The sequence below is a fragment of the Pungitius pungitius genome, chromosome 10, assembly GCF_949316345.1.
Source record: "Pungitius pungitius chromosome 10, fPunPun2.1, whole genome shotgun sequence".
NCBI lineage: Eukaryota > Metazoa > Chordata > Actinopteri > Perciformes > Gasterosteidae > Pungitius > Pungitius pungitius.
Window position 1 is genome coordinate 20574617 of NC_084909.1, and position 25120 is coordinate 20599736.

The 25120-nt window shown below is 46.1% G+C and overlaps 3 protein-coding genes across 6 annotated transcripts; 1 reads left to right on the plus strand and 2 right to left on the minus strand.

The window, feature by feature from the left end:
- Positions 1 to 12: 12 nt before the first annotated feature.
- znf142 (zinc finger protein 142) lies at positions 13 to 9679 on the plus strand. 2 transcript variants are annotated; one of them, XM_037488160.2, is made up of 8 exons: positions 13 to 310; positions 986 to 1456; positions 1554 to 1778; positions 2017 to 2841; positions 2946 to 3123; positions 3307 to 5965; positions 8652 to 8757; positions 8875 to 9679. In XM_037488160.2, exons 1-8 carry the CDS (start codon positions 301 to 303, stop codon positions 9411 to 9413), a joined length of 5013 nt encoding a protein of 1670 aa, XP_037344057.2. In that variant the 5' UTR covers positions 13 to 300; the 3' UTR covers positions 9414 to 9679. The 2 variants fall into 2 exon arrangements, with proteins under 2 accessions (XP_037344057.2, XP_037344058.2); XM_037488161.2 differs by having other exon boundaries at positions 16 to 167.
- plcd4b (phospholipase C, delta 4b) lies at positions 9673 to 18952 on the minus strand. Of its 2 annotated transcripts, none has more exons than XM_037488165.2 (16): positions 18891 to 18952; positions 17123 to 17220; positions 16760 to 16918; positions 16151 to 16379; positions 15859 to 15922; positions 15429 to 15660; positions 14341 to 14542; positions 14112 to 14256; positions 13766 to 13918; positions 12867 to 13013; positions 11830 to 11980; positions 11572 to 11688; positions 10958 to 11136; positions 10742 to 10874; positions 10490 to 10639; positions 9673 to 10419 (listed from the first exon to the last, which is right to left on the minus strand). In XM_037488165.2, exons 2-16 carry the CDS (start codon positions 17139 to 17141, stop codon positions 10328 to 10330), a joined length of 2172 nt encoding a protein of 723 aa, XP_037344062.2. In that variant the 5' UTR covers positions 17142 to 17220; positions 18891 to 18952; the 3' UTR covers positions 9673 to 10327. The 2 variants fall into 2 exon arrangements, with proteins under 2 accessions (XP_037344062.2, XP_062420805.1); XM_062564821.1 differs by having other exon boundaries at positions 15793 to 15922.
- Positions 18953 to 19995: 1043 nt separating this feature from the next.
- Positions 19996 to 25080, minus strand: cnot9 (CCR4-NOT transcription complex subunit 9). 2 transcript variants are annotated; one of them, XM_037487853.2, is made up of 8 exons: positions 24698 to 25076; positions 24096 to 24281; positions 23858 to 23973; positions 23502 to 23611; positions 23290 to 23399; positions 22851 to 22949; positions 22654 to 22745; positions 19996 to 20841 (listed from the first exon to the last, which is right to left on the minus strand). In XM_037487853.2, exons 1-8 carry the CDS (start codon positions 24713 to 24715, stop codon positions 20673 to 20675), a joined length of 900 nt encoding a protein of 299 aa, XP_037343750.1. In that variant the 5' UTR covers positions 24716 to 25076; the 3' UTR covers positions 19996 to 20672. The 2 variants fall into 2 exon arrangements, with proteins under 2 accessions (XP_037343750.1, XP_037343749.1); XM_037487852.2 differs by having other exon boundaries at positions 23290 to 23611; positions 24698 to 25080.
- Positions 25081 to 25120: the final 40 nt, after the last annotated feature.

The window sequence follows — 25120 nt, forward strand, 5'->3', positions numbered from 1 at the left end:
CGTAAGCCAAGATGACAACTAACGTTAACTGTTGGATAAATGTTTTAAATGCGAATGGCATTATTTATTCATTTTACACATTAGACTGTACGGACCGAAGCGGCAACATGAACAGCTAGCAGTTACTCGGATAGCGACCAAATGAAGAAGAAGCGAGCTAACTAACGGTAGCTCAGTCTCAAGCGTATATTTAAACTATCATGATTACATTTTTCATGATAAAGTAAATTAAACTCCGGCCGCTATGAATAAAGAAAACCATCGCAGAAAAGATTAGTTTTACGAGCCGGATGCTGTCAAATGGAGAATGGTCGGTATTGTGTGTTTCGGATCGAATGTACCGCGGAAACTCAGGCAGTAGATCGACATCCTGCCGCTAGCTTAAAGTCTACGGCTTAAAGTCTACGGTTTAAAGTCTACGGTTTAAACTCTACGGTTTAAAGTCTACGGCTTAAACTCTACGGTTTAAAGTCTACGGTTTAAACTCTACGGTTTAAAGTCCGCGGTTCATCCTGCAGGGATGCAGCGTATCTAATGTCCATCAAGTATCCACAGTAGAAAAGACGATGTATTGTACCAAGCTAAGTCACTGTAACATCTGTAATGGGCTCAGTTCGATGCTCTATTGTTCTGCTGAGAGCTATTGCAGTGAACCTATTTGTCTTGGAGATGTGTTATTTCTACATATCTATGTTATATAAATGTCCATATCACTTCTATATGTCTATATCACTGGTAGAGGGAAGGTGAACAGAATTTAATCTACAGTAAAGCATTTCATGCCTTCAAATATCGCAGATGAAACAGAAGAATCCTTTTCTATGTTTCTCAGCACCATCCACATTGTGTACATTCTCCAATTGAACTTTGTACTGAAGACGTGGTCTTGATTTGTGAAATATGTATAAATTTGTGAAAAACATGAATCCTACCTTTTTGCCATCTATTCAATTGTAACCAACAAGGCTGTTCCTTTTATTTTCAGACATCATGGAGCCTCATGGATGTAGCGCACTGTCAGACATCGGCCTGTTTACCTCGCACCTCGGTTCAGAAAGGCCAACCCCTCCGTCCGGGCGGGAAAAGATGGGGGGCTACAAATGCTCTCAGTGCAGTGAGGTTTTTTCTGGGCCGGGTCTCCTGAAGCGCCACTTCAGAGTCGCCCACAGCGGGCGCGGACCTGAAGGCCCGTTCCCCTGCACCGAGCAGGGCTGTCGCTTCAGCAGCGCGGGCCGCCAGGAATATCAAGCCCACCTGATGTCCACACATGGCCTCACCCTGGTTCCTTGCAACCTGCGGTCCTGCAAAGTGTCATTCCTCACACAGGATGAGATGGAGAGACACTTCCGGGGCCACATGCCCTTCGGCTGCTTTCAGTGTCAGTTTGTCACGTTGAATGGCAAAGACATGAATGACCACCTTATGCAGCACAACCATCGGCCGCCTGCCGCTCAAGGTAAACCGGTGTGTTGTTATGTTGAACACATGCAGGGATCCGTTAAACCTGTGCTTTGTTCCTTTTTACATTGAAGTGTTTGCTCATATGTTGATAGATAAGGAGACTGCAGCCACGGAACTCACTAATGGAAGCCACCGACCTCACGCTCCTGGCAGGCCGAAGAGAGCGCTAATCCCAAAACCAGTTCATGCATCATCGTTAACAGAAGACAGGAACGAAGACTCGTCTGAGGGAGAAAGGTGCAACATCAAAAGAGCGAGGAAAGCAGTGGAAAGAGACAAACCTTCAGCACTGAAGGCTGCATCGCTGCCATCCAAAGGTACACCACTCAAACACGGGTTTCTTATTGTGCCTTATATATATATATAAGTAATATTTATTAATCAAGCAAACAGATGTTCCTTTAGAACATACAAGCGATCGACCATGCCCTATGATCTGTATGCTGGAATAAATGCACCTTTATTAATTTATGTGGTTTAAGCAACTAAAAGCATAGTTTTTATCGAAAAACGTCACTACACTCAACAGTAATTCTGCATGTTCTTGTCCATCAGAGTACCTGGCGGAGGGATCCGAGCAAACCTATCGCACCCACACCTGCCCCAAGTGTCGACGCTGCTTCAAGATGCGCTCCCACCTGCAGGAGCACCTCCACCTACATTTCCCCGACCCCAGCCTCCAGTGTCCCAACTGCAAGCGCTACTTCACCAGCAAGAGCAAGCTGCGCCTCCATCGGCTCCGCGAGGCGGGTCACAAGGTTCACCGGTGCCACTTGTGTGAATATTCTGCCGTGGAGCGGAATGCGATCCGCCGCCACGTGGCCAGCGTGCACGCCGACGAGGCCGAGGGCGGCGGGAACGCTCGCACCTATCCCTGCCCCAGCTGTGGTCAAAGCTTCCACCAGAGCAGGTCGCTCAAGGCCCACATGAAGACGCACAACATCGTGTCGGGCAGCGAGCCGGCGGCCTGCTTCCGAGAGGGCTGTTCCTTCCACAGTTCTGTGCCCAAAGAGCTTCTCCGGCACAGCGCCGAGGCGCATGGGGTCACGGCTGTAGAGTGTCGCCATCACGCCTGTGGCGCCGTCTTCCAGAGTGAGACGGACATGCAGGCTCATTACCGGAAGCACCTCGCCTACCACTGCTCGCAGTGTGATTTCTCTTGTTCCAATAAGGCCGTCCTCCTCCAACACCAACGCCACGGCCACCCGGGAAACCACCAGCTTTGCTGCGACTTTTGCTCCTTCGTCACGTTCAACCCCGTGGAGTTCAGGCAGCACGTCGGCCATCTGCACGCCAGCGAGAAGATCCATCGCTGCTCTCAGTGCAGCTACGTGACCTCGCATGAGCGGGGCTTGAAGCGGCACATGCTGATGCACAGCGGTGAGCTGAGAGCTGTTTTCTCTCCTGATTCCCGCCTTGCAGAGTCAGGCGGTTAGCTTTTGTGCTATTCCCACTTCCGGTGTAAATGTTTTTCTCTGTTCCAGGTGAGAAGCCCCACAAGTGTAGCCTGTGTGACTTCAGATGCCGAGATGAGTCCTACCTCTCCAGACATATGCTCACTCACTCGGATGACAAGAACTATATGTGCGCTGAATGTGGCTACGTCACTAAATGGAAGCACTATCTGAGTGTCCATATGAGGAAACATTCTGGAGACCTCAGGTAGAGCCTTCAGTTGGTTCTATACAACCACATGTTTCCCAGTGTAAATGCAATGCTGAGTACAAACAGAATTATCAAAAAATGATGTGTTTTCACAGAGTTTAGTTGCTCATATAGATGTATTCCCTTGAATCCCAAAGGGCTTCAATGTTCTGTTGTGACCAAACGTCCTGTCTGCTCCAGGTATCGGTGTGACCAGTGTCCCTACCGCTGTCACCGCATGGACCAGCTCAATAGCCACAAACTACGACATCAGGCCAAATCACTCATGTGCGAGATCTGCGCTTACGCCTGCAAGCGCAAATATGAGCTCCGCAACCACATGGTGGCCAAACACTCGGGTCAGGAGACGCCGCCGTCAATCCTAAAGTGCAAATACTGCACGTACACGACCTGCTACAGACAGGCCCTTCAGAACCACGAGAACTGCAAACACACCAAGCTGAAAGAGTTCCGGTGTGCGCTCTGCTTCTATTGCTCCTTCAGTAGCATCAGCCTCTTTCTGCACAAGAGGAAAGCTCACGGCTACGTACCTGGGGACAAAGCGTGGCTGGAGAACTACGCCGCAAAGGAAAAGGAGAGGAACTCAACAGAGTTCTCCCAGGACTTCTACGATAAGCCCCGAGTAGTTCATGAGCAGGCTGAACCAGCAGCTTGTGAAGAACCTCCCTGTCATAGAGAACATGACTCTGCAGATCATTGTGCCGGCAAACAATCCAAAGATGGTTCACGTACTGGAGAGTCTGTGGATGCTTTGGAGGTTGCTAATGACGGCGTTTCTAACAGTCCGGAGGAGTACTGCACTCTTGTCTTAACCACACTATCAACCACAGACTATCAGACCTCTTCTTCTCCTCCTCTGCAAAGTCAGGAAGGACATTGCACGAATCAAACTCCAAGCACTGACCATCCAGATCACAAAGGCGTTGACGTACCACAAGAGGAGGTAGACTCCTGCACATCTTCATCAGAGGAAGACAACATCGCCACGGCGGATGCAGAAGGTGGACAAAGTGATTCAGATGATACCTTTGTTCCTCTGAGTGATACAAGTCAACCAGTAGTACCTCGGCAGTGTCAGACATCTACGGGGGAGAATGGCGGCCGGTCGCTCGCTTCCACTTTTCCCTCCGAGCAGAACAAGCCGTCAGAATCTGAGATCCGCCTGAAAGCCATGAAGAAGCACGACAAGGACCAAGCGGATGCCATGGTTTTGGAGGGAAGGGTGCAGATGCTCGTGGTGCCTTCCAAAGACGTCCATCGATGCGAGCGGTGCTCCTCCGTAAGCCGCAGGCAGAGCGCGTTGCAGGCCTCCTGCTGCGGGGGGACAAAGGGACACAAGTGCCACGATTGTGGGGCTCAATTCCGACAGAAGCGAGGCCTCGACAGCCACCGGGCCAACAAGTGCCCGGCGCTTCCTCCAATAACCAGGCAAGACAAGTCTTCTGAAGGTCAAGGAGGATCGGAGCAAATTGATGCATCGAATGCTGATCCGCTGGAACTCCTCAGTCGGGATTCCACCGACAAAAAATGTAAAGGGTTTGTTCAGACGAAACAACGTTCTCAAGTTACACTTTCAAAGAAGCGGTTTTCCTCTAGCAAACAACAACAATTTACTCCACTGCTCAGATCCCTTCACGCCAAAAAAGACGGAAAATTTAAATGCAAACTGTGCAGTTTTTCGTCAATCAGGCTCACAACAGTCGAGCGACACCTCTCTCTCTGCAGAAAGATCTTAAAGAAATGCGAGAGTCCGATTGTTCCTGCAGTGGGGGATGAGCTCCGTCTCGAGGTGGTCCACGACCAAGAAGAGGTGGAAGAGCGGAAAGACGGCAACGTTTCAGGAAAAGCAAAACTGCTGTCCTGTCCGAGCTGCGCGTTTAAGTGCAGTCAGAAAAGGGCATTGGACAGCCATGAAAAGAGAGGCTGCCTGAAGCCAGACCAGCTCCAGTGCACCATGTGTCCACTGGTGACCACATCTCCGACCTCCTTGACCCGTCACATGACCCGGGCCCACAACGACGGGGAAGGGGCCCCGGCTAAACTCTGCACCTTGGCCTGTACGCAGGAGCGGCGCCGCCCTCACCGCTGTGGCTTCTGCCCTTTCAGCACCGCGAGGCGCTACCGCCTGGACCAGCACCTGTCCCTCCACACGGGGGTCGGCCGCCACAGTTGCGACGCGTGTGACAAGACCTTCGGCGCCGCCGCCAAATTGCGGCAGCACAAGGCGCGCGTCCACGACAAGCGGCCCACGCACTTCTGCCCGCTCTGTGACTTCAGCGGCTACACGCTGGAGGACGTGAGGCGCCACGACCTCCGGAGCCACGCCGGGGGGCCGCGCCACGCCTGCGCTCACTGCGAGGCCCGCTTCAGTTCGGAAGTCGCGCTGAGAAACCACCGCAAGCGTGCGCACCGCCTCCAGGTCGGGTCCCCGCGCGGCAGCGAGGGCTCGCCGAAGAGCCGGTGTGAGAGCGAGCGCCCCGGGGTGAAGTGGACCGGGGAGGGCCTCGACACCCACCTGCCACATCGGTGTCAGCTGTGCCCCTTTGGCGCCAAAACGCGGCAGCTGTTAGCGCGGCACCTCCTGGGCGAGCACGAGGAGGGCTCTGCGCAGGAAAAGCCCTTCAAGTGCAGCTCCTGTCCGTTCGCTTGCCGCCATCAGCTGGTGCTGGAGCAGCACCTCCGGTCACATGGGGGCCAGCGCCTGTACAAGTGCACGGACTGCGAGTACGCCAGCCGGAACAAGCAGAAGATCACGTGGCACATTCGCATCCACACGGGAGAGAAGCCGTACAGCTGCGAGCGGTGCAGCTACACGTGCAGCGACCCGTCCAGGTTGAAGGTAACACCCAGAGTTCATAGCGTCAGCATAGATCTCTTTCATTATTCCTTAATAATAATATGGGTACCGGGGTAAACTTTATTATTAGTTGGAATGCTTCAAGCATTCCAAGTATTGTTCTTCTTTTCTTTATTCCGCCTTTTTTTTTTAATTTTTATTATTCTATTTCTTCCGCCGCACCTTTCAACTCCTTCACACTTTCAGCTATTAAGACCATTCAAATATTAAAATGTTCAGCTCCTTCAGGAGAGGGGTGCTATGACTTTTCAGCTTTTTAGCTCTTATAATTGAATTAATATAAATTAAAAACATCAACCTTTTTAACATGGTTTCCAATGGAATAAATTTTCAAATCCTCTCAAAACTTGTTCAACTTTCAACTTTTTCAGCTCTTCCAATCTTTCAGCTAGAGACACCATTTAAACTTTAAAATGGTGACACAAGTCTTAACAATTATATTAAAAAAACAGCTTGTTGATATCTATTATACTTTTTTCATAATCACTAATTATGTTTGACTAGTTTTGGGGTCCTTTTTGAATTTAGAGTGGGCGCTTGAGTGCAGACAAAGTCGGAAGACAAGAGAGGGTCCATGTTTTGTAAACTGCTGGTAGAGCAGTTTTAAAACACATAGAGACATAAAAACTACACTCAATCGTTCGGTAGAGTCTTGTGTCTCTCAAAATGTCATTATTTTTTGGCTACTCCAAATAGTTTTGCTCCAGGAAGCATTTGTTTGAGGTGTGGGTTCTCAGTAACTGTCTGTGAGCTAAGTGCAGCTGCTCCGTTGCCGCGCCAACGAGCTGGGGCTCTTTCTGTGACTCACAGCTGATCCTAATTAGCTGATTAGTGCAGCCTGACATGACCTCCTTCTCTCCACCTTCTCTCATCATTTCAAACCGCCATGAAGGGGATTCTTACTGTAATGTTTGATGAGGCCTATTAAATAATATATACTGTCTCTCAACCCCCCCCACCCCCCCACCCACTCACCCAATACCATCATTTCAAAATAAAAGCTGCAATGATTATGTTATTTAAACATGAAGCTTAGGATAAAGCTGTTTTGTTGAATACGTATTGCTTATTCAAATAGTACTACAACCACTACTAATATTTCTAGTACTTCTAGTAGTACTTCTAGTATTTCAACTGGTATTATTAGTAAAATGACTTTTACTACTACTAATATTACTAGTACTAGTATTTCAACCCCAATGGAGGGATTTCTTCCTGTAATGTTTGAGGCCCATCAATTATAAACTTTAGTTTTATTAGCTTAGTGCGACTGTGGGTGAGTGGGCAGCGCGTCCGTCCTCCAATCAGAGGGTTGGCGGTCTGATCCCAGGCCCGGCTAACCTGCATGTCAATGTGTCCTTGGGCAAGACGCTTAATCCCAGCATTGTTCCTCTAGCTGTGACTACAGTGTGTGTGAATGTTAGTTACTGGTTGGGCAGGTGCCACTGTGTATGGTAGGTCCTGTCATTGCTGTGTGAATGGGTGAATGATGTTATGTAGTGTTAAGGTGCTTTGAGTGGTCAGAAGACTAGAAGAGCGCTGTACAACTCTATTTTACCAAGTCCATTTGCTTTAAATAACAAACATTCTGTCTCCCAAACCCCCCCCACCCAATTCCATTATTTCAAAATAAAAGCCTCAATGATTATCTGTACCTCTACAATAGGTACAGCACAATTGCTTTCAAATACTAGTGAAACTAGTACTTACTTCTTCTACTGCTGCTAGTACCACTAGTACCATTATTTCAAAATAAAAGCCTCAATGATTATCTGTACCTCAACAATAGGTACACCACAATTGCTTTCAAATACTAGTGAAACTAGTACTTACTTCTTCTACTGCTGCTAGTACCACTAGTACCACAATTACAACTATAGTACTAAACCTTATATTACTACAAAAAATGTAGTTTTTTTAATTCTCAGCTTTTCCTATTTCTATTCTTTCAGTAACGTTTAAATTAATTTCAGCTTTTATTATTTCTGTGATTTCAAATTCATAGAAGCTTCTCCCATTTCTTTTTTTTCAATTCTTTCAAGTTCGTTTCAGCTTTTCTCATTTCTGTATTTTCAGCAATTTTTAAATGTATTTCAGCCTTTTCTATTTCAGCAATGTTTAGAATAATTTCAGCATGTTGCACTTTAAGCAACTTTTTGAAATTAATTTCAGCCTTTATTATGTCTGTGATTTCAAATTCATAGAAGCTTCTCCCATTTCAGTTTTTTTGCAATTCTTTCAAGTTCATTTCAGCTTTTCACATTTATGTATTTCAGCTTTTTCTATTCTTTCAGCAATGTTTAGAATAATTTCAGCTTGTTTCATTTCTGTACTTTAAGCAACTTTTTGAAATTAATTTCAGCTTTTTGCATTCCAACGCATTTTCAGCAGGAAATGCATTTTCTAGTTTATTTATTTATTCATGTGGACAAAAACTGAATTGTCATAGCAACAAGCCAAGACATTTATAGCCATATAAAGGAGTTTTGTTAGCAGTTTCCCCACTGTTCCCAACCTTTATGCTAAGCTAAGCTAACCAGCTGACCTCACAAGAGACCTCATCTAACTTTTGGCACAAAGCGAAGCATGTTTGCAAAATGTTTTGGCACATTTAAAGAATCCATGATTATTTATCGACGATAATGTTTCCTAATCGTTTCTACCGTAGCTTCACATGAGGGTTCACCAAGAAGAGAAGAAGTACCTTTGTCCTGATTGTGGCTACAAATGCAAGTGGGCGACTCAGCTGAAGTATCACATGACCAAGCACACAGGTACCGCTGCCCCACAGGCAGAAACATTAATAAAGCTTCTTTCTCTTTTGCTTTATCTCTGTCATCTGTGTTTGTAAGCGAGGTTCAGAGTTTAAACCGATGGGTTGTCTCCTGCAGGGGACAAGCCGCACGCCTGTGACGAGTGCGACTACCGCACCAACCGAGCGGACGCGCTCCGCGCCCACCGCGACACGCAGCACTGCGACCTGCGGCCCTACGTCTGCGAGAAATGCGGCAAGGCCTTCAAGACCAGTTTCATCCTGAAGACCCATCAGCGGCAGCACAGCGACGAGCGGCCCTACTCGTGCGGCTCGTGCCACAAGGCCTTCCGCTGGCCCGCGGGCCTCCGCCATCACTTCCTCTCGCACACCAAGCAGCAGCCCTTCTGCTGCCGCCACTGCTCCTACCGGGCCAAGCAGAAGTTCCAGGTGGTCAAGCATCTGCGGAGGCACCATCCAGAGGTGTCGGTGGAGCAGGGGGTGGTCAAGGACTCGCAGGCGGTCAGCCTGACCCTGAAGGAGGCCTTGCAGGGGACGCTGGGCGAGAAAGCAGCAGCAGCGGAGGAGGAGGAGGAGGAGGAGGAGGGAATTGGAGACGATGCAAGGAGCAAAGACGTGGTCGTGCAAAGGGAAGAAGACAGCGAGACCAAACGCTGAAGAGAAGCCACAATATTCTCAGTGTGGGCAATTCAGATGGTAAAAGGCAATCATTGTGGAGCTGACGCAGTAAGAGGTTAAATCAGGGAATGTGGATTAAAAGGCCGGTGTGTCCAAGTCCCTTGAAAAGTTGTAAAGTGACTAAATGAACATCAATGAAAAAATGTTTTTTTGAACCATTCAGAAAATGCATTTATTTACAGGGCTATGTACATTATACACAACCTTCATTGTAGAATAAGTACATTAGTATGTTGATATAGAAATAACTCAAGCAGGCCACTAAATGTACAGTAACGATGCAAAGTTCTGAGTGATTCATTGTAGAATGTTGATAATACAGTTTCACATTCTATTACATGTCAGTTATATCAGGTGCTGTCACTTCTGCATACACAATATATTAAAAGGCAGATGGGGTATTTTTACATTATAGACATGCAGTTATCCTTCATGTAAGCAGTTAAAGATATGTTGTTAAAAAGTTAAGATTAGAATCGTAGTTATTTAGTTCCTTGTTGGGACATGCATCAACCTTATTTCATAATGACTTTCTATTACTGATTGAAGCTATTTAAAATAAGTCCTTGATTAGAGAGATGTAATATCTTGTTTCAGTGAATAATGTAATAACTTAATAGGATTTCTGACACATAGAGGTGCAATGTGAACTTTAACCCACCTGATGAAGTTCTGAGCGACGGTAAAGTGACAGAAAATCTTAACGCTGATGTGCTTAGTTCAGTTTGAGTAAAAACATAAGCCTTTGGAATGTTAAATGTAACCATGGATCCATGTAATTATTTCTGGATGTCACACAGCACGTCCACTCACTAACCGGCTGATGCCTCATATCAGACAGAGCAAAGGAGCAGGCTGTAACCATCCTTTTCAGGCCACTGTTTGTCCAACCTTCATTTGAGCTCTGAGATGCTGATGTGGACAAAGAGGGAGGAGGGAGGGATGGCTGTTCCATCTTTGGAGAGCAGGTGGATGTGACGGTATCCTGGAAAGGAAGAGAGGGATTAGGATCTAACATCATTAGACGTAGATGTAGCTGCCGAAGCGTTGCTCACCTGCTTGGATGCACGTGAACGGAAGCGTGAACTGTCCCATGAAGTCGTTCCTGGAGGCCTTATCGTAGTCCTCCACCTCGAAGCGGACCAGAGCCAGATGAGGCGTGTGGATGACGAAATTTAAAGTTTCATTCCATACTGGGTTAAAACCTGCAGGAGAGGAGCGAGAATCATTCATTCACAGCCTGACCTTTAGAACAATATAAAGGTCAGGGTGTATAACAATATAATAACACAATACCCCGCTCTCACCATTGTTGTTGATGTGACTGGTCTCCTCTTTGGCCTGGTCCAGAGGAACACCGAAGATCTCCACTCGGACCAGGGGGTCTACAATGGAGCCCTCTTTCTGGTTCACCTTGGGGAGCTGCTGCCCACTGATCACCTGGTACACAAGCACACCTGCACATTAGACACCACTGCCAGAGAGTGTTGCATCTTCTCAGGACATCAAACCCCCTGGAGGACCTGGATGGACAGGCGGAGGGGCTTGTAGCCCGGCAGCTCCCTTGGCTTCTCGGGGCTGAACGGAGTGGCGCCGTCCCTCAGGAAGTCGGGTTTGAGGACGTAGCCGCAGGAGCCGTTCTGCCCGAACAGCCCGTCGTTCAGATCCATCTCCAGGCCGGCTGTCTGGAAGTTCAGAGCCACTTGGGGAATAAAAAGAGCAATAATTATGAATAATTATGTGAACATTTACTTTGATGCTAATACTAAAGTTACATCTTTTAAAGTTTTAGAAGTGGATCCCATTTTAAATTAAAATGTATAATTGAATAAATCTGGGTATAAATGAAAAACTAAAGTTAAAAAGTATTCTGCTGTCATTTAAGCTACTTTTAAAGGTTGTTACATGAAGGTTAAAAGTTTTGAAAAAAAACGGTTTTCATCCAGCAGTGAAAGTATTATGGTGTGTTTCAGATGCCATTCATTCTTATCGAATTCAACTGTGCGGATTGATGTCCCAATGGGCCCTTTATGCCAAATGTTCACGTCTTTCTAACCCTGAGAGAGTCAGACGTGTTGGAGGGTGAATACTGACTCCAACATGTCTGACAGAGGCAACGCTGGGTTTAACCACTCACCTATGTGGCAGCCCACGTTCCACATGTCCTGGGGGTTGTAGTTGGACGAGTCGGTCCTGCGGCCAGCGGGGTAGGTCCTGGTCAGCTGCCGTGTGTTGTACTGCACAAAATCTGTTCCTGAGGAGGATTAAGCCACCAAATGGATATAGCATGAACAGAAAAACCCTATAATAACGATGTAATATATAATCCTAATAATGAAACATCATAACAAACGTGGGGATGACTTTTTGATGTGGTTCTTGTGTTCATGTTCACCTGCGTCCTTAGCCAGCTTCTTGGCCTTGGACTCGGAGAAGGAGGACATCTCGTAGCATTTGGCCTGTGATCGAGCGTGCTCAAAGCCATGGAAGTGCACGCTCTTGCAGTAAACCACCAGGTCAGACAGCTCCCTGGATAGTTTGGATTTCTGCAAAAGTGAAGAATAAAAAGAAACAATCAAATGAAATGACATTCACTATAATAACATCTAGGGTGAGAAGTGCTCCTCAACAGTTAACCCTGTGAATAAATGATACTTACCTGGTCGTTTGTTTACTTCTAAAATGATATTTCAACTTGAACTTGTGAATAAGGTTAAACCAAATACAGGAAAATAACATACTTTGAAGAAATGGTTTATCTGCAGACTCTGTGCAACAATTACATGCACTAAAACCTGAATTAAGATGGAGCACCATTAAACACAAATTAAAAGCTACACACTCTACATTCAATACTTTATGGCCATATCAATATGATCAATGGAAATTTGTCCAAGTGAGCTCACTCACACAAAGACACACAGAGTAAAACCCTCGTTCACAATGCAGCAAGCAAAGCAAAAAGCATGCAGCGAATATCCATACCCAGAAAATAACAACAATCCAAAAACAAATGCACAAAATCTAGTCTGCAGGAAAAAGACAAGCAGCCATGTTGTTTCAACTGTGGTCCCTCCTCCATCCCCTCTAATTAAATGTCTAAAGCCACAAATGCTTCCAGTTAATCTCTTATGGCCCAGCAGGGAAATGCTGACCCAGAAGTTTGAAGGAAACCCACAATAGAAGCTGTTGTCTTAATCTGTTTCCTTTCACTGACTCCGTCCTCCTTCACTCGTCTCGCTGTCTCTTCTGTCCCATCTCAGTTTCCTGTCCACCAACATGGCTCCATTCACATCCATCTTGATCTACGATCCCTGATTAAATCCTCTGGGGTCTGGACTATCTACGTGGTCTCCATGGTGTCTAGGCGTGGTCCAATCACGTAGAAATAAAACATTACATCAAGGATCCCAAAGCATCAAATGTATGTACCTTCAAACACTCCTCTGCAGGCAGGTTCTCAGCATCCTCGTTGGCCACCTCTTCCTCATCACTAACTTCATCCGTCAGGGTTTCATCAACGCAGTCTCCTGGATTATTCATTTTCTTGGCTTTGAGTAGAATTTTCCCCCTCAGTTGCTGACGTGAACACAAACACAGGTGCGCTGAGCGCTTGGTCTAAATGGACAATGGCATTTGGTAATTGCCTCCTACGTTTATGGCATTTTGCGGTTTATTTGGTTCACTGAATCCAGTTACGGGAATAAAATCCATTAATGTCATCTGAATGTAGCGAATGAGTGATGCATGCTGGGAAAGTCTGTCAACGTCTCTGAGAAGCAGCTGCCTTTGGTGCCCAGACCATACTGGAAGGTGTGGTCCCTCTTTCTGCACGTTGCTGTCTCCTAACTAAATGCAGCAATGCACCACTATTAGATGGAATTCAACATTACTGCATTACTCCAAGTGAGCTTTGATGGTCCTGAGTGCTCTAATGGAAAATATATTATAAGTTCTATTGTGTTTATGCTTTCAGGATGAGTGGAAGATGGATAGGTAGGTACACACATACAAAAACCTCTCTGAATTGTTAATGATGCCTCATGTTTCATGGCACTGGATGAAAACCTTTACCTCCAGAAGGTTAATCAATAGCTCAAAGCAGAACGCTGATATTAAGAAAGCTCAATATTATCCAAGAACACACCTCCAAGAGTGAGTGCTACGTGTTGTTTATCTGGATTATTGTGGTATGATTTGCTATCTGCTAAGAACAAATTACTCTTTGTTGGAGGGGAAATGACTCCGACATAGTTCAGCAACATGAACGATTCGGGGATTTTGAGATTTCTTTTGGGCCTTTAGTACCAAACGTCCAAACAGATTCTCACCTGGGGAGAGGGAAGCTGTTGAGGAACCTGTCCATCCAGCAGGGCAGTCAGCAGCATGTCCCCCAAGATTTGACTGAGATGTTGGGCCATGACGGTCTGCTGCTCCAAACAACAGTGATTCTCAAGAGACAGGATGACCGGGAAGTCCGATGCCTGTCAAACAGGGAAGAGAAGACACGCTTTTCTGTCGTATTTACAATGGAACTGAAGCGACTACGGTTAAAGAGTTTCCATCATGCAAACGTTTCCACAACAGCTTCTGCATGTTCTAGTCCTGACATTTCAGTGGGATGAAACAGAGACGCAGTGACTCAGGAGATGTGTGTCATGTGATGGTCCTGCTCACCTTGAAGGCGTACTCCTTCAGCGTGGAGATGACATCTCTGAAGAGAATCTTAGAGGTCAAAGTGTGACCATGATAAACGACGGGTTCCCCATCACTGCCGTCCCAGCAGTCCACCTCCACACAGCGGCAGCCCCTCTTCAGGGCCCTAACACACACACACACACACACACACAGGTAAACGGTAAACGTTTGTCAAAGCACTGATTCATGTGTTTGCTGCAGGCCTCACTGGATGTACGCCTCCAGGCTGCTCAGCCCGCGCAGCTGGTCCTCCAGGAGGTAGGTGTTGTGCGAGGAGGAGATGAAGTAGTGGCTCAGAGGCTGGTTCATGTCCTGGTGAAGCTCCCGGTGCTCAGGTCTAAAGACGGAGCCCTCCTGTGAGCACAGGTAGGCCTGGAAGCCGTCCAATGACATGGCGCTCTGCTCCTTGGCTGCACACAGGGTTCATCACACAGACGGCTTTATGCACAGCACCAGCACAACCCAGGGGTGGAGCTTGTAGATCCAAAGAATTTACTTGACTTGCCTTCTGACTTTAGTGCTATTCACCGATTAACATGGTATGATTCTTTGCTAAATGAATATCAATTGACCCAAAAGAAAGGCACGACTCGCTGAAACTATGAGTTAGGAATGTTGCACCAGGCTTTAGGTCCTGGGGAGATGTACGGCTCCAAGGACCACAGTGTCCTGCTGGTTGGTCGGTTCACTACTTTAGTCCAGACAGACAAAGTGCTGCAGGAAAAGATCTAAAACCGGATATGAGTCTGCATTTTTTCACTTCCGTAGCCCTCGTCTTTGTAAAAACATTGAAATAATGGTTTACACAAGCTAAAGAGACGTTCTTCAATGCCATATAAAATAAGCAGCTTGTATAAGTGTCTTAAATAGGTCAGTTGCTAACAGTTGGCTACATGAGACTATAGAACGTCATGAAGCCGACTGTTGGATTCATATCTTTACATCAACTGATTGTACTGATGCTTCAAAAATAACTCAGCTGTGTTCTTTGGAAGTAATAACTGTCAGCATCATACACGTGGTTTTACCACAGAGCTTATTTTCCACAAGAATTCCTTTTACCCAACGGAAAAATCCCATTGAGAGAGAGAGAGAGAGAGAGAGATACAAAAAGTGCTGCACCACTATTTGACATAAGTGTTTGTTTGGACTGACTTTGGTATTAGAAAAGTAAATATTAAATATTCATGTCCAATAAATATGCACCATAAGAAGAGCTGATGCATATCCTGAAGCTGATAAATCTAACCCACCTTCCATAAAGAAGGTACAAGAAGAAGCACACGGGCTCTTCACCTGTTTCAGATGGTTCGTAGCTGTCAATCAGCTCCTTGGCATGCTGGGAACTCTGCTCTCCCTCCTGCTGCTCTGTGCTCAGGAAGCTCTCCAGCTCCTCCAACAATAGCTTTTCTCCATCTCCAGAGTAGTCCTGGAACACCTTCCACACCTCATCCCTCTGAGTCAACATCTTATAGAAATGGACAAACTGCTGGATTTCCAAAGAGCCGCTCTCTGACTTGTCAGCCATCTGTGGACATGAAGGTGGTTTTATTACAGGCTGCTTTGGTTGGGAAATTGTCAGAGGAAAGCCCTGAGTGGAGCAATACTTGGAACAACAGCAGAAAACGAGCCATGAAGGAGGTGAAAAGGTCAGTGTCACCGTGAACAGATGCAGAGCGTGCTCCTCATTCATCTCCACGTTCATCATCTTCAGCAGCGTTCGCACCTCTTTGAAAGTCATCTTCCCGTCTTTGTTTTTGTCAGCTTTCTGAAACCAGTCCTGGACCCACCTGAGAAGGTGCTGAGGGAAACTCTGGCTCGTAAAGGCTTGTGGATCAGTAGTTCAAAATCAAAGAACCTTCTTAAAAGTCGTTACAATCAGATGGAAATTTATATTGGAAAAATCCACAGAAAAGATGTATCAGATGGGCCTTTGTTACTTCAGGTTTCACCTGGATTGTTGTTTTTCATCTGTAGTCTTGTAGGACTTGTTTGTCTGTACCACGGTGAAAGGATACTGGTCCAGCCTCTCCTTCTCATCCATGGTCTGAGCCTTGTGAAGGACCTTGCGTACTCCCTGGATCCACGCCGTGGCTTCTTCTGCCGAATCGGCCACAAGGTCCAGGTTGCCTTGGCGACCTCGAAACACCAAGGTGAAGCAGACGTCAGGGGGGAACTCCTCGGCGATGCTCAGCAGGACCTCTGACTGGTGTCCCTCACGCACAGCCTCCACCTCAATCACTGAGACTGAGACATGATCAATGGGTATCAGTGGTTAAGTGCTCCAGTGTTTGGAGGATTCATACCTTTTATGGTGCATTCACTACTGATTTGAGGTTTTATTGAACCATTGCTGTTGTGGACCTGGCCGGTTTATTGGGCTACATTTAACTGCTAGAGGCCTCTGGACAAAGCATGGCTCACACATGGCAGCTCCAAGTAATTTAGTAAAACACAATTTTATCTGAGAATGTGTTCCCTTAAGAATTATTTTAACAACCAAGGAAACAAGTGATGAAGGTACACTTTGGGTTGACCTCGTACCCAAGTGCCCAAATTCCCGACTTGTTTAGTAAGCAACAGAACACCCAGTGATGTCCTGACCAACATAGTGTGTTGGTACTCACACGTGGAGTGGCCCCTCCCTGACCATCTGGACTTGTACCAGATGGTCAGGCCGTCCTCCAGGAGGCGGAAATGGCGCTGCTTCTTCCACGATTTGGACTTGACTTTTCTGAGAGTGGACCCCGCCATCATTACCCTGACATCCGGGTCATCTTGGATGCCTGCACCGGGTCACAATAGGTCATGTCAGAAGGGTATTTCTAGTGTCGTACCTCACGCACTCGGTACTGTTGGAGAAGATTCCAATTCTGATGTTTTAATGATTCAAGTAGGACATACAGAACCGAGTTTAACTTCTATTAGATCATGAACTTTTGTTAAGACGGCAAAATCCTCACATTTCAGTCTGAATAACATTAACTCACGTGAACCTTCAGGATCCATCGCTATTCTTGAACCATACCAATGGAAATATGTTGCTAACCAGAAGCAGATGTGAGAGAATTCTTCCAGAAGGTTTCCCCTGTTTCCAAACAAAAGTAGTTTAGTAAGTGTTTATTCAAATGATGCATAAATGACCTCAATATTAAACAATAACCGCACAAAATGAAGCGTCAGATTAACATAATAGTAACATGTCAGCACACCTGCTTCAATAGCTTACTGTAGAGAAGTTACTGATAAGGAAGGACATTGTTCCCTTTACAGATAGAGGAATCTATTCGTTATTTCTAACTGTAGGAAATGGGCTCAAACCCCAGCGTTGGAAAGTGAGTGCTGCTGAAATGTCCCTGAGCTCCAGATCAAAAGAACATAAATAAAACAGAGAATACAATCTGGAAGCATTAAGGGAAGTACGGGCCCTAGATGCCAAGATGTGTTCAGGGCGAGTCAGCGTTTAAGTCTTGATCCACTTTAGTCATTAGCGATGTGCACAATGTGCAGAGTGATCACACCCACTGAGCCGTGTGTCAAATCCACATTTAATGAAAAACACTACATTCCAGGTATGTGAGAATTATGTGGATTCTCATCCTCATCCTCCTCTAATTGCTAATTATCTCATTAAAACATGAGTGACCAACAATTTCTGAGGTCATTATGAAATGCTTATTAATGTGCTACAATTGTTATAGTTGTTATTATGAAGCAATGTGGGTTTTCAGAATTGCTTATAACTAAGATGTAAATATATGCTTTACAGACATGGCTGTCTCTTATAAACTTCCATGTGTCACATTAGAAAAAGGAGAGCCAGGCGGAATGGGAGCAATGTGCAGCTTATCAGCTGATGAACTGCTGCTGCCTCGGTGGCTCCACTGATGCATGTGGATGAAACACTGTGTGTGTGCAGCAGGGTTCCGGCCCGACATCCATCCTTTCCTTCCATTGTCTCCTGAACACAACTAGACGGACTCCCCTGGGCCCGTGTGTTCTTACAAAGCCCCGTACCAGCCGCCAGAGAGCAGAGGAGGTTTTCACCACAGTACGATGATGCAAAGGAACGCCTATAAAATACCACACTCTCACTGAAGAAAAAAGAAAAATACAACAGAATGAGTTTGAAAGCCATGAGGCATACTTTCCACAGCTATTTGCTCCATAAACATGTTGTGCTTTGCCTTCAGGGCCACGTCAAAGAAGTTTTCATTTCCAGCCCTCTGCCTAACGTGCAGACTTCTAATTACGTGCTTTTATTCATGGGGTCATGTGCTTTGGATGTTGTTCTCTCCTTGTGTGAGTCACACGAGGTCACTTCTTCAGGGGATTCACTGACCACAAAGTGCATGACCAACGGACGCTTTAGGAACAAACAAGTCAACAGCTTTGTGCTTTTATCTTCTGTACTTCTAGTTCTTCTGATCTAAGTCTGAATCTGTTTTATCCAACATGGTAACGTTCTACTTCCTCTGCACAGTGGGGTCTGTGTCCTGAGATTAACTCATGACTGCTTCCTGTCTCTCAACTATTCCACACACGAGTCAACAGACAGCGTCTAATAAAAATCCATTTATAACTGGGTCTAAGAGGGAGGACTGCACAGTAAATTAGAACCAGAGGCAGCAACATGAGGCAGTACAGTACATGTCATCATAGCATCTCCTCAGCTGGAGCCCACATGCAGCTGAGGAGAGAAAGAAGGAGTCAATCAAAGGATTTGTATATCGTCCTCGAAAAAAAAGAGTTACTTACCAAAAGTGAAGATCTCACTAAGTGTTATTGTGAGTCGGACCTCCGGGGGGGGGGGGGGGGGGGTGTTCTTCAGGACAGCTCTCCAGGAGAGGGTCCGATGTGTAGGAGCCTGGATCAGGGCGGGTAGCGGAGCCTTAAAGGAGTGTCTGCAGGGGAATGTGGCTCAGCCTCCTCCCTCTCTCCCCGCTGCGTCTGGGAAACATGATTCCAGTCATCACTGCTGGTACGCTCTGCCCCCCCCCCCCCCCCCACCCGCCTTCCTTCCTCTCCTGCCACTCCCTCACTCCGCCATCCGCAGACCCCCTCGCGGCATCTGGCCTCAGTCTGCATCCCATCGGTCTTCCCCCCCCCCCCCCTCCAGTCGCTAACAGCTGATGCTGTGCAGGGTGTGTCTGTATCAGAACACATTACAGCTAACGCAATTCTAGGAAAAGGGTTAGGGGGTCGGCTGTAATCATAAAGCAATGGGAAATACCTCAAATGATCCCAAAGTCAGATTTTAGAAGACTGTAATGGTAGGAGATGCTGCAGATTGGATTCATATTTCTACCTTATACGCTGCAATGATTGGCCGTAATAATAGTTCCAACATGCATGGGTGAATATTAGTGTGACAATAGCTGTCTGACTGTCAGAGAGCAACATCCACAAACTCAAACTGTACTGCTGCTCTCCTCCGTTCAAAAGGAACCGCTTCAGATGCTGTTTCCTCATGAAGGAACCAACGCAGCAGGCTCACGTAGGAGCTTCTCCTGCAGGGATCTGCTCACAAATGGGAGGCTTCGGCAATGGATTTTGTTCATTTTATTAGATAATGGAAACTATGGGGGGCCACTGTCTGTTAATGAAGGCTCATCAGTGTTGTGAGCACAGTGAGCAGAGGTGAGCCGTCTCTTCTGACTTTGTGTGCTTTCTGTGGATAGAAACAATAACTGATCTTCTGTCAGCCAAGACTCAAACGTCATCGCATTCATTAAACAATTCTAACTCTAAAAGTATTTCCGCCACATACGACACACAATAAACTAATCCGAAACAAACTTGGTTTTGCTTGGCTGCTATATTTCAATTAAAGGCCCCGAAGAAAAAGAGACACGACCAGTCAGAAGATTCAAAAGTCTTATTTGAAATTCAAGAAGCAAAAAAAAGAAAAGAAAAACAGTTCCTACTCTGAAGTGGAATGTTACAGAATGTAAAGTAAGGCGAGAGCTGACCGAGACGTTGTTATAGCTGATGTTAACCAATAGTAGTGATCAATACATCAGAAGTGATGACAGACATCCAGATTTAAACAAATTACCTTGTGGTAAAATGCAGCAATCAAGGTTTTACAGGCTGCATGTTAACGTACATTTTAGCTCCACCTCATTTCCAGTCAGATGAATGTTTCTCCTTTAACACACGTTAATTACTTTATTGATTTGATAGTGAGGTATTTTATTAAACAGTAAAATATCACTCTGACATATCTTCCGTTTTGCAAATCAATGTCAGAGACAAATACAAGCCAATATATCATTATTGGTTTTAATTTTACTCAAACATCAGTATAGGCTTTGAGTCAGTCAGGCGCTTAAAAAACAGATTTTCAGCTGTGAACAAGGGACCTTGTGTGGATGTGACATACTGGCAGAAGAAAAATAAACAACAACAACAACAACAACTGGTGTGCTCCAAACGCAAATCTTTCTCCATTATGTCCTTCCCTTCGTCCCTTACTGCCTCATTGGGCAAAAAATACAAAATCTGGACCGTGATGAGAGTCCTCCTGGGTCAGCGGTGTCACTGCGGAGCCAGTGGGATGCCCCTAGCGTCGGTGACCTGGCCCTCCTGCAGGTTCTTCACCAGCTGTGCCAGCCAGCGCTTGGTGGTGGTGTCGTCCTTCAGCACCTGGGCGAAGGTGCTGTCCTTCAGCTGGTCCGGCAGACACTGACGCAGGGCCTCTCTGGCTCTGGGGAACGAACACCACATATCACAGGTCACCATGTCGCTGTCATTGTCTTGATACAAAAAGAGACGGCATCTCATCTTGATCCTTATCTTCTCCCTTCAGGAACTTGGTGTCTCAGGCTCTGCTCTCTCTCTTCTCTCATCCTTGATGGACGCAACTACCGGGTAACCTAGAAAGGATCTGTGTCGGAACCGTGTCCTCTTACTACTGGAGTTCCTCAGGACTCCGCCCTGGGTCCTCTTCTCCATCTACACCAACTCTCTCGGCTCCGTCATTCGCTCGCATGGTTTCTCCTACCTCAGCTATGCAGATGACACCCAACTAATTCTCTCCTTCCCCCAAACAGATCTCTGCCTGTCTGACTGACATCTCTCAGTGGAGGTCCGCTCACCACCTGAAGATCAACCCCGGCAAGACTGAACGACTTCTCTTTACGGGAAAAGACTCTCCCACCCAGGACCTGACTGTTTGGAAAGTGTTTAGACGTCCACTCTGACTGATGGAACCTCTGTGTGACACCTGACCCCCAAGATCACAGAGACAACACGATCCTGTAGGTCCACGCTCTACAACATCAGGAGAATACGACTCCTTCTCACTCAGAAGGAGGTGCAGGTACTGATTCAGGCTCTTGTCCTCTCCTGGACTATTGTAACTGTCTCCTGGCAGGTCTCCCTGCTCCATTCCACCTCTGCAGCTCATCCAGAATGCAGCAGCTCCACTTGTCTTCAACCTCCCTAAGTTCTCCCACACTCCTCCTCTCTTCACTGGTTACCAGTGGCTGCCTCATCCAGTTCAAAGCACTGGTGCTCACGTAGCATGCTGTGAATGGATGGGGTCCAGTCTCCATCCAGGACCTGGTGAAACCCTCCATCCCAACATCAAGCTGCTTGTTCCTCACTGAGAGCCAAACACTGGACTAGATCTCCACTCTTTGCTGTCCTGCTCCTAGATGGTGGAAGGAGCTCTGTGATGACATCAGGACCACAGAGAGCCACGGTCGGCCAGCAGAGATCTCCATGTGCACCTGCCTGCTCCGTTTTCTAAAATAATAAACTCACTGCGGGGTTCTCAAGCCTCGTGCATTGACTGTTCACCAGTTCACCCGTATCGTTTCCCCTCTCAGCCACCGTACACTCGTTAAACATAGTACACACACGACAGGTGGAGGCTTTTGGTAAAACGTGAGGAGACCTGCTCAGTGCAAGGCGAGGATGTGGCAGCACAGAGCAAGTGAAGGAAAAGCCAAAAGGTCAGACACACAAAGAAGAAAAACTGGTGATGAAACCGGAAATGAAGACAAGACAAAGAAAAAGAAAAGAGTGTTGAATGAAAAGTGGAGGTTCAGCTGGAGCGTCCCCTGCTGCTGTACTCTGAATCTAAATGGAATAAGCGTTCTCAAACGTAACAGTTGATGATGACTTAAACATGATCTGTAAACAACAAGTCTGTAAATGATTGACAAAACCCATGGGAAATGATTGTAGCATCAATGAATGAATAATTAGAGTAGTATAAACATTCAGTGCTGCCATGTCATCTCACACTGGAAGGTGTAATGGCTCCTCCAGCTGGCAACTACTGATAATTCAATTCTTCAGTCATATTCTCAGTCCTGTTGGCGTTTCCCCTAACATTATTTCAGGGGGGGGCACTTTTTGGCCACTACAACTCCTGTAGTGAAGTTGGGACATTAGGACATCCCTATGAGCGAATTGAACCCATCTTACACAAATGAACAGTCAAATGAAGTCCATGAAGAACAAAGTCAAAAAAGGCAACGACATAGAATATATTGCATCAGTTAACTACCTGAGATTGTCTGAGAGGCGAAGGTAGCAGCGGACAACGTGCTTCAACAGGCGAGCTGAAGGTTCTTTAGAAAGCTGGAGCACCATTTTTCCCTGTAAAAAACAAAACAAAAGGAATATGGCGTTGTGACTGTTGGGGCCAACGTTACAGAGCAAAGTTAATTTGATCAAAGCTCAGATGTTTCTCAAAACACTTACAAGGATCATGGCCACGTGGGAGAAGCGCTCATACGTCTGACATATATAGGCCAGCCCTGTGTCATCCAACAAAATCTTCTGCAGTATGAAAGTAGCAACCTGCCAGACCAAAGGAAGTGAAGGACGGGCACATTTTAACTGACATTGCAACACATTACATTAGGCACAGGAAGAGTTTTATGTGACTGAACAAAAGTAAAAAAGAGAGAGTTAAATAAGAAGCAGTTATACACACACAAGGATTAATAAAAGCAGCGGGTTGGAAGGAAAGTGCGATAACATCCGTTTTGTTAGAAAGAAAAAAAAAGACAACTAAAAAATGTGACTTAAGGAAAAACACCGATGGACACAGGTATTAATTGATTTCTGTAAATCAACATACAAGTTGGGATATAGGTCAGTTAGCAGTGTTATAAAAGCAGGTGAAACAGTCAAGTACCGTCTTGGAGAGCTCACTGCCCGATTCCATGATGCGGAGACACAGAGGGATGATTTCAGTGGTGAGGAGGAAGTTAATCACTTCTTGTTCGTCGGTTTTGACGAGGGCACCTGCCGGGTACACAGAAAGACCGCTTGATTCACGCTGACACCAGATTAATGCAAAGAACCATCGTTCCAGAAATAAAATAGATAAGCAGGAGTCAGGTTTACCTATGACGCCGAGGCTGGTAAGCCGCAGGTACTCAAACGGACGGGTTTTGCTCACAGTGTGCAGAAAGGGGTAAAGGAAAAGAGGGATGTGGGCAGCAAGAAAGGCCGATCTGGTGAAGGACAAAGAAATAAAGGCATTTGAATAGATGTGATAAAACTCTTAAACAAACTAAATGGCAGTGTTTCTCCTTCCATTAAAATCGGGCCCCCACCTCAAATATCTGAGCTGAGCTACAAGGTCCCTTTATATTTTTACAGACAAAAAGAGACTAAAGACAGCGTGGTGTCCTCAGCATTAAAAGAAACTAAACCAGCTACAAAAGACACATTTTTCCCCATTTAAAAGAGCCTATTACCTGGTCTCTGGGTGCGAGGCGACACATTGCAGTAGTGCCAGGGCGTTGCATACTCTGTTAGACTGGTGAGCTGTGAGCGTAGGTGGGTTAATAGATGGATAGATGTTCACTATTTCCTATTAAAAAAGGAAGAAATAAGACAACAAATCAGTTACGTGCATCTTATACAATAGGACAATGGGTATAGCCGGTGAAATCATACCAAGTGGTACAGCGACGGGTGGGACATGGGTCATACCTGCAACAGGGCCGCGATGGTGCCACAGGAGTGCCAGAGCATGGGGGCCAGGTCCGGCACCGACTCCCGTTTCTTGCTCAGCTCCAGCAAGGCATTTTCTCTGGTCTCCGGACTGGACAACTCATTGATCCATTGGTAGATCTTCTCCCGGTCCACCTGGGCCAGAGCTGTCACATTAGTAACGGCCTGTAAAGGAAGGAGAGCATCGTCCACAAACGCATCAATTATCCCCGTGCAGGTAATGAAGGTGCGAGGAAAGACACACAAGTTTGACTATCGGCCATTTTGCTAATGATAACAACGTAACGTATTTATCTCGATACATCTCGTGTTTGGGACAACTGGACAATACGCAATCACTTCATTGATACACATATTTGACTATATTATGACAATTATTCATATACACATATTCATTCATTCAAGTAACGTTGACTTAAGTGGTACAGAAGACATCGACAATATTTACATTTTATATAACGTTAGTGGAAGTGTAAAATGATTATATGAAGCTAAAGACAACGTTATAAAATATTTTCTTTAAAAAGGGTGTGCTAATAGGGTTGATACCGCACAACGTTACACTAATAATGGATACTCACTGCTCCCGTCGCCAGCATTCTCTGAAGTTCTCTGGCGTCGCAAAGAGTTGTTAAAACTACTCTATCAGATGAAGTGCGGTTCCGTAGCGAACTAATGTGGCTGCAACAGAACTTGGCGAAACAAACAGGCAGCAAGGACAACTAGCCCGAGCTAGCTGCTAACGTTAGCGTTAAATGTCTTGTCAAATTGTATCCAGTAGTTACGCGCGATCCTCAACATCACAACAAACATAACTTCCCAATAATATTAGACTAACAACACGTTAATATATTCCGTATCGCGAGCAGGCTCTATAAACTAAGTCTATTCATCAAATAACATTATCCAGAGGGTAGTTTCTGTTGGCAATGGAGGCAACCAACCTAAATACAAATCGACAAGATATCGCGAGAGGATGGGAGTCATTCTCGGGGACCATTTCC

Bases quoted from the DNA above. Each gene is read 5' to 3' on its own strand.
- cnot9 (XM_037487852.2), bottom strand. The intron at 23,974-24,095 runs GTATGACCCATG...CTTTTTTAATAG, and splicing joins CCATCGCGGCCCTGTTGCAG to GAAATAGTGAACATCTATCC. The intron at 22,746-22,850 runs GTAAGTGTTTTG...TGTTTTTTACAG, and splicing joins CCCACGTGGCCATGATCCTT to GGAAAAATGGTGCTCCAGCT.
- plcd4b (XM_062564821.1), bottom strand. The intron at 14,257-14,340 runs GTGAGGCCTGCA...TGTGTGTGTTAG, and splicing joins AGCCTGGAGGCGTACATCCA to GGCCCTGAAGAGGGGCTGCC. The intron at 10,420-10,489 runs GTGAGCAACGCT...CTTCCTTTCCAG, and splicing joins GTTCACGTGCATCCAAGCAG to GATACCGTCACATCCACCTG.
- znf142 (XM_037488160.2), top strand. The intron at 1,779-2,016 runs GTACACCACTCA...CTTGTCCATCAG, and splicing joins TGCATCGCTGCCATCCAAAG to AGTACCTGGCGGAGGGATCC. The intron at 5,966-8,651 runs GTAACACCCAGA...TTTCTACCGTAG, and splicing joins GCGACCCGTCCAGGTTGAAG to CTTCACATGAGGGTTCACCA.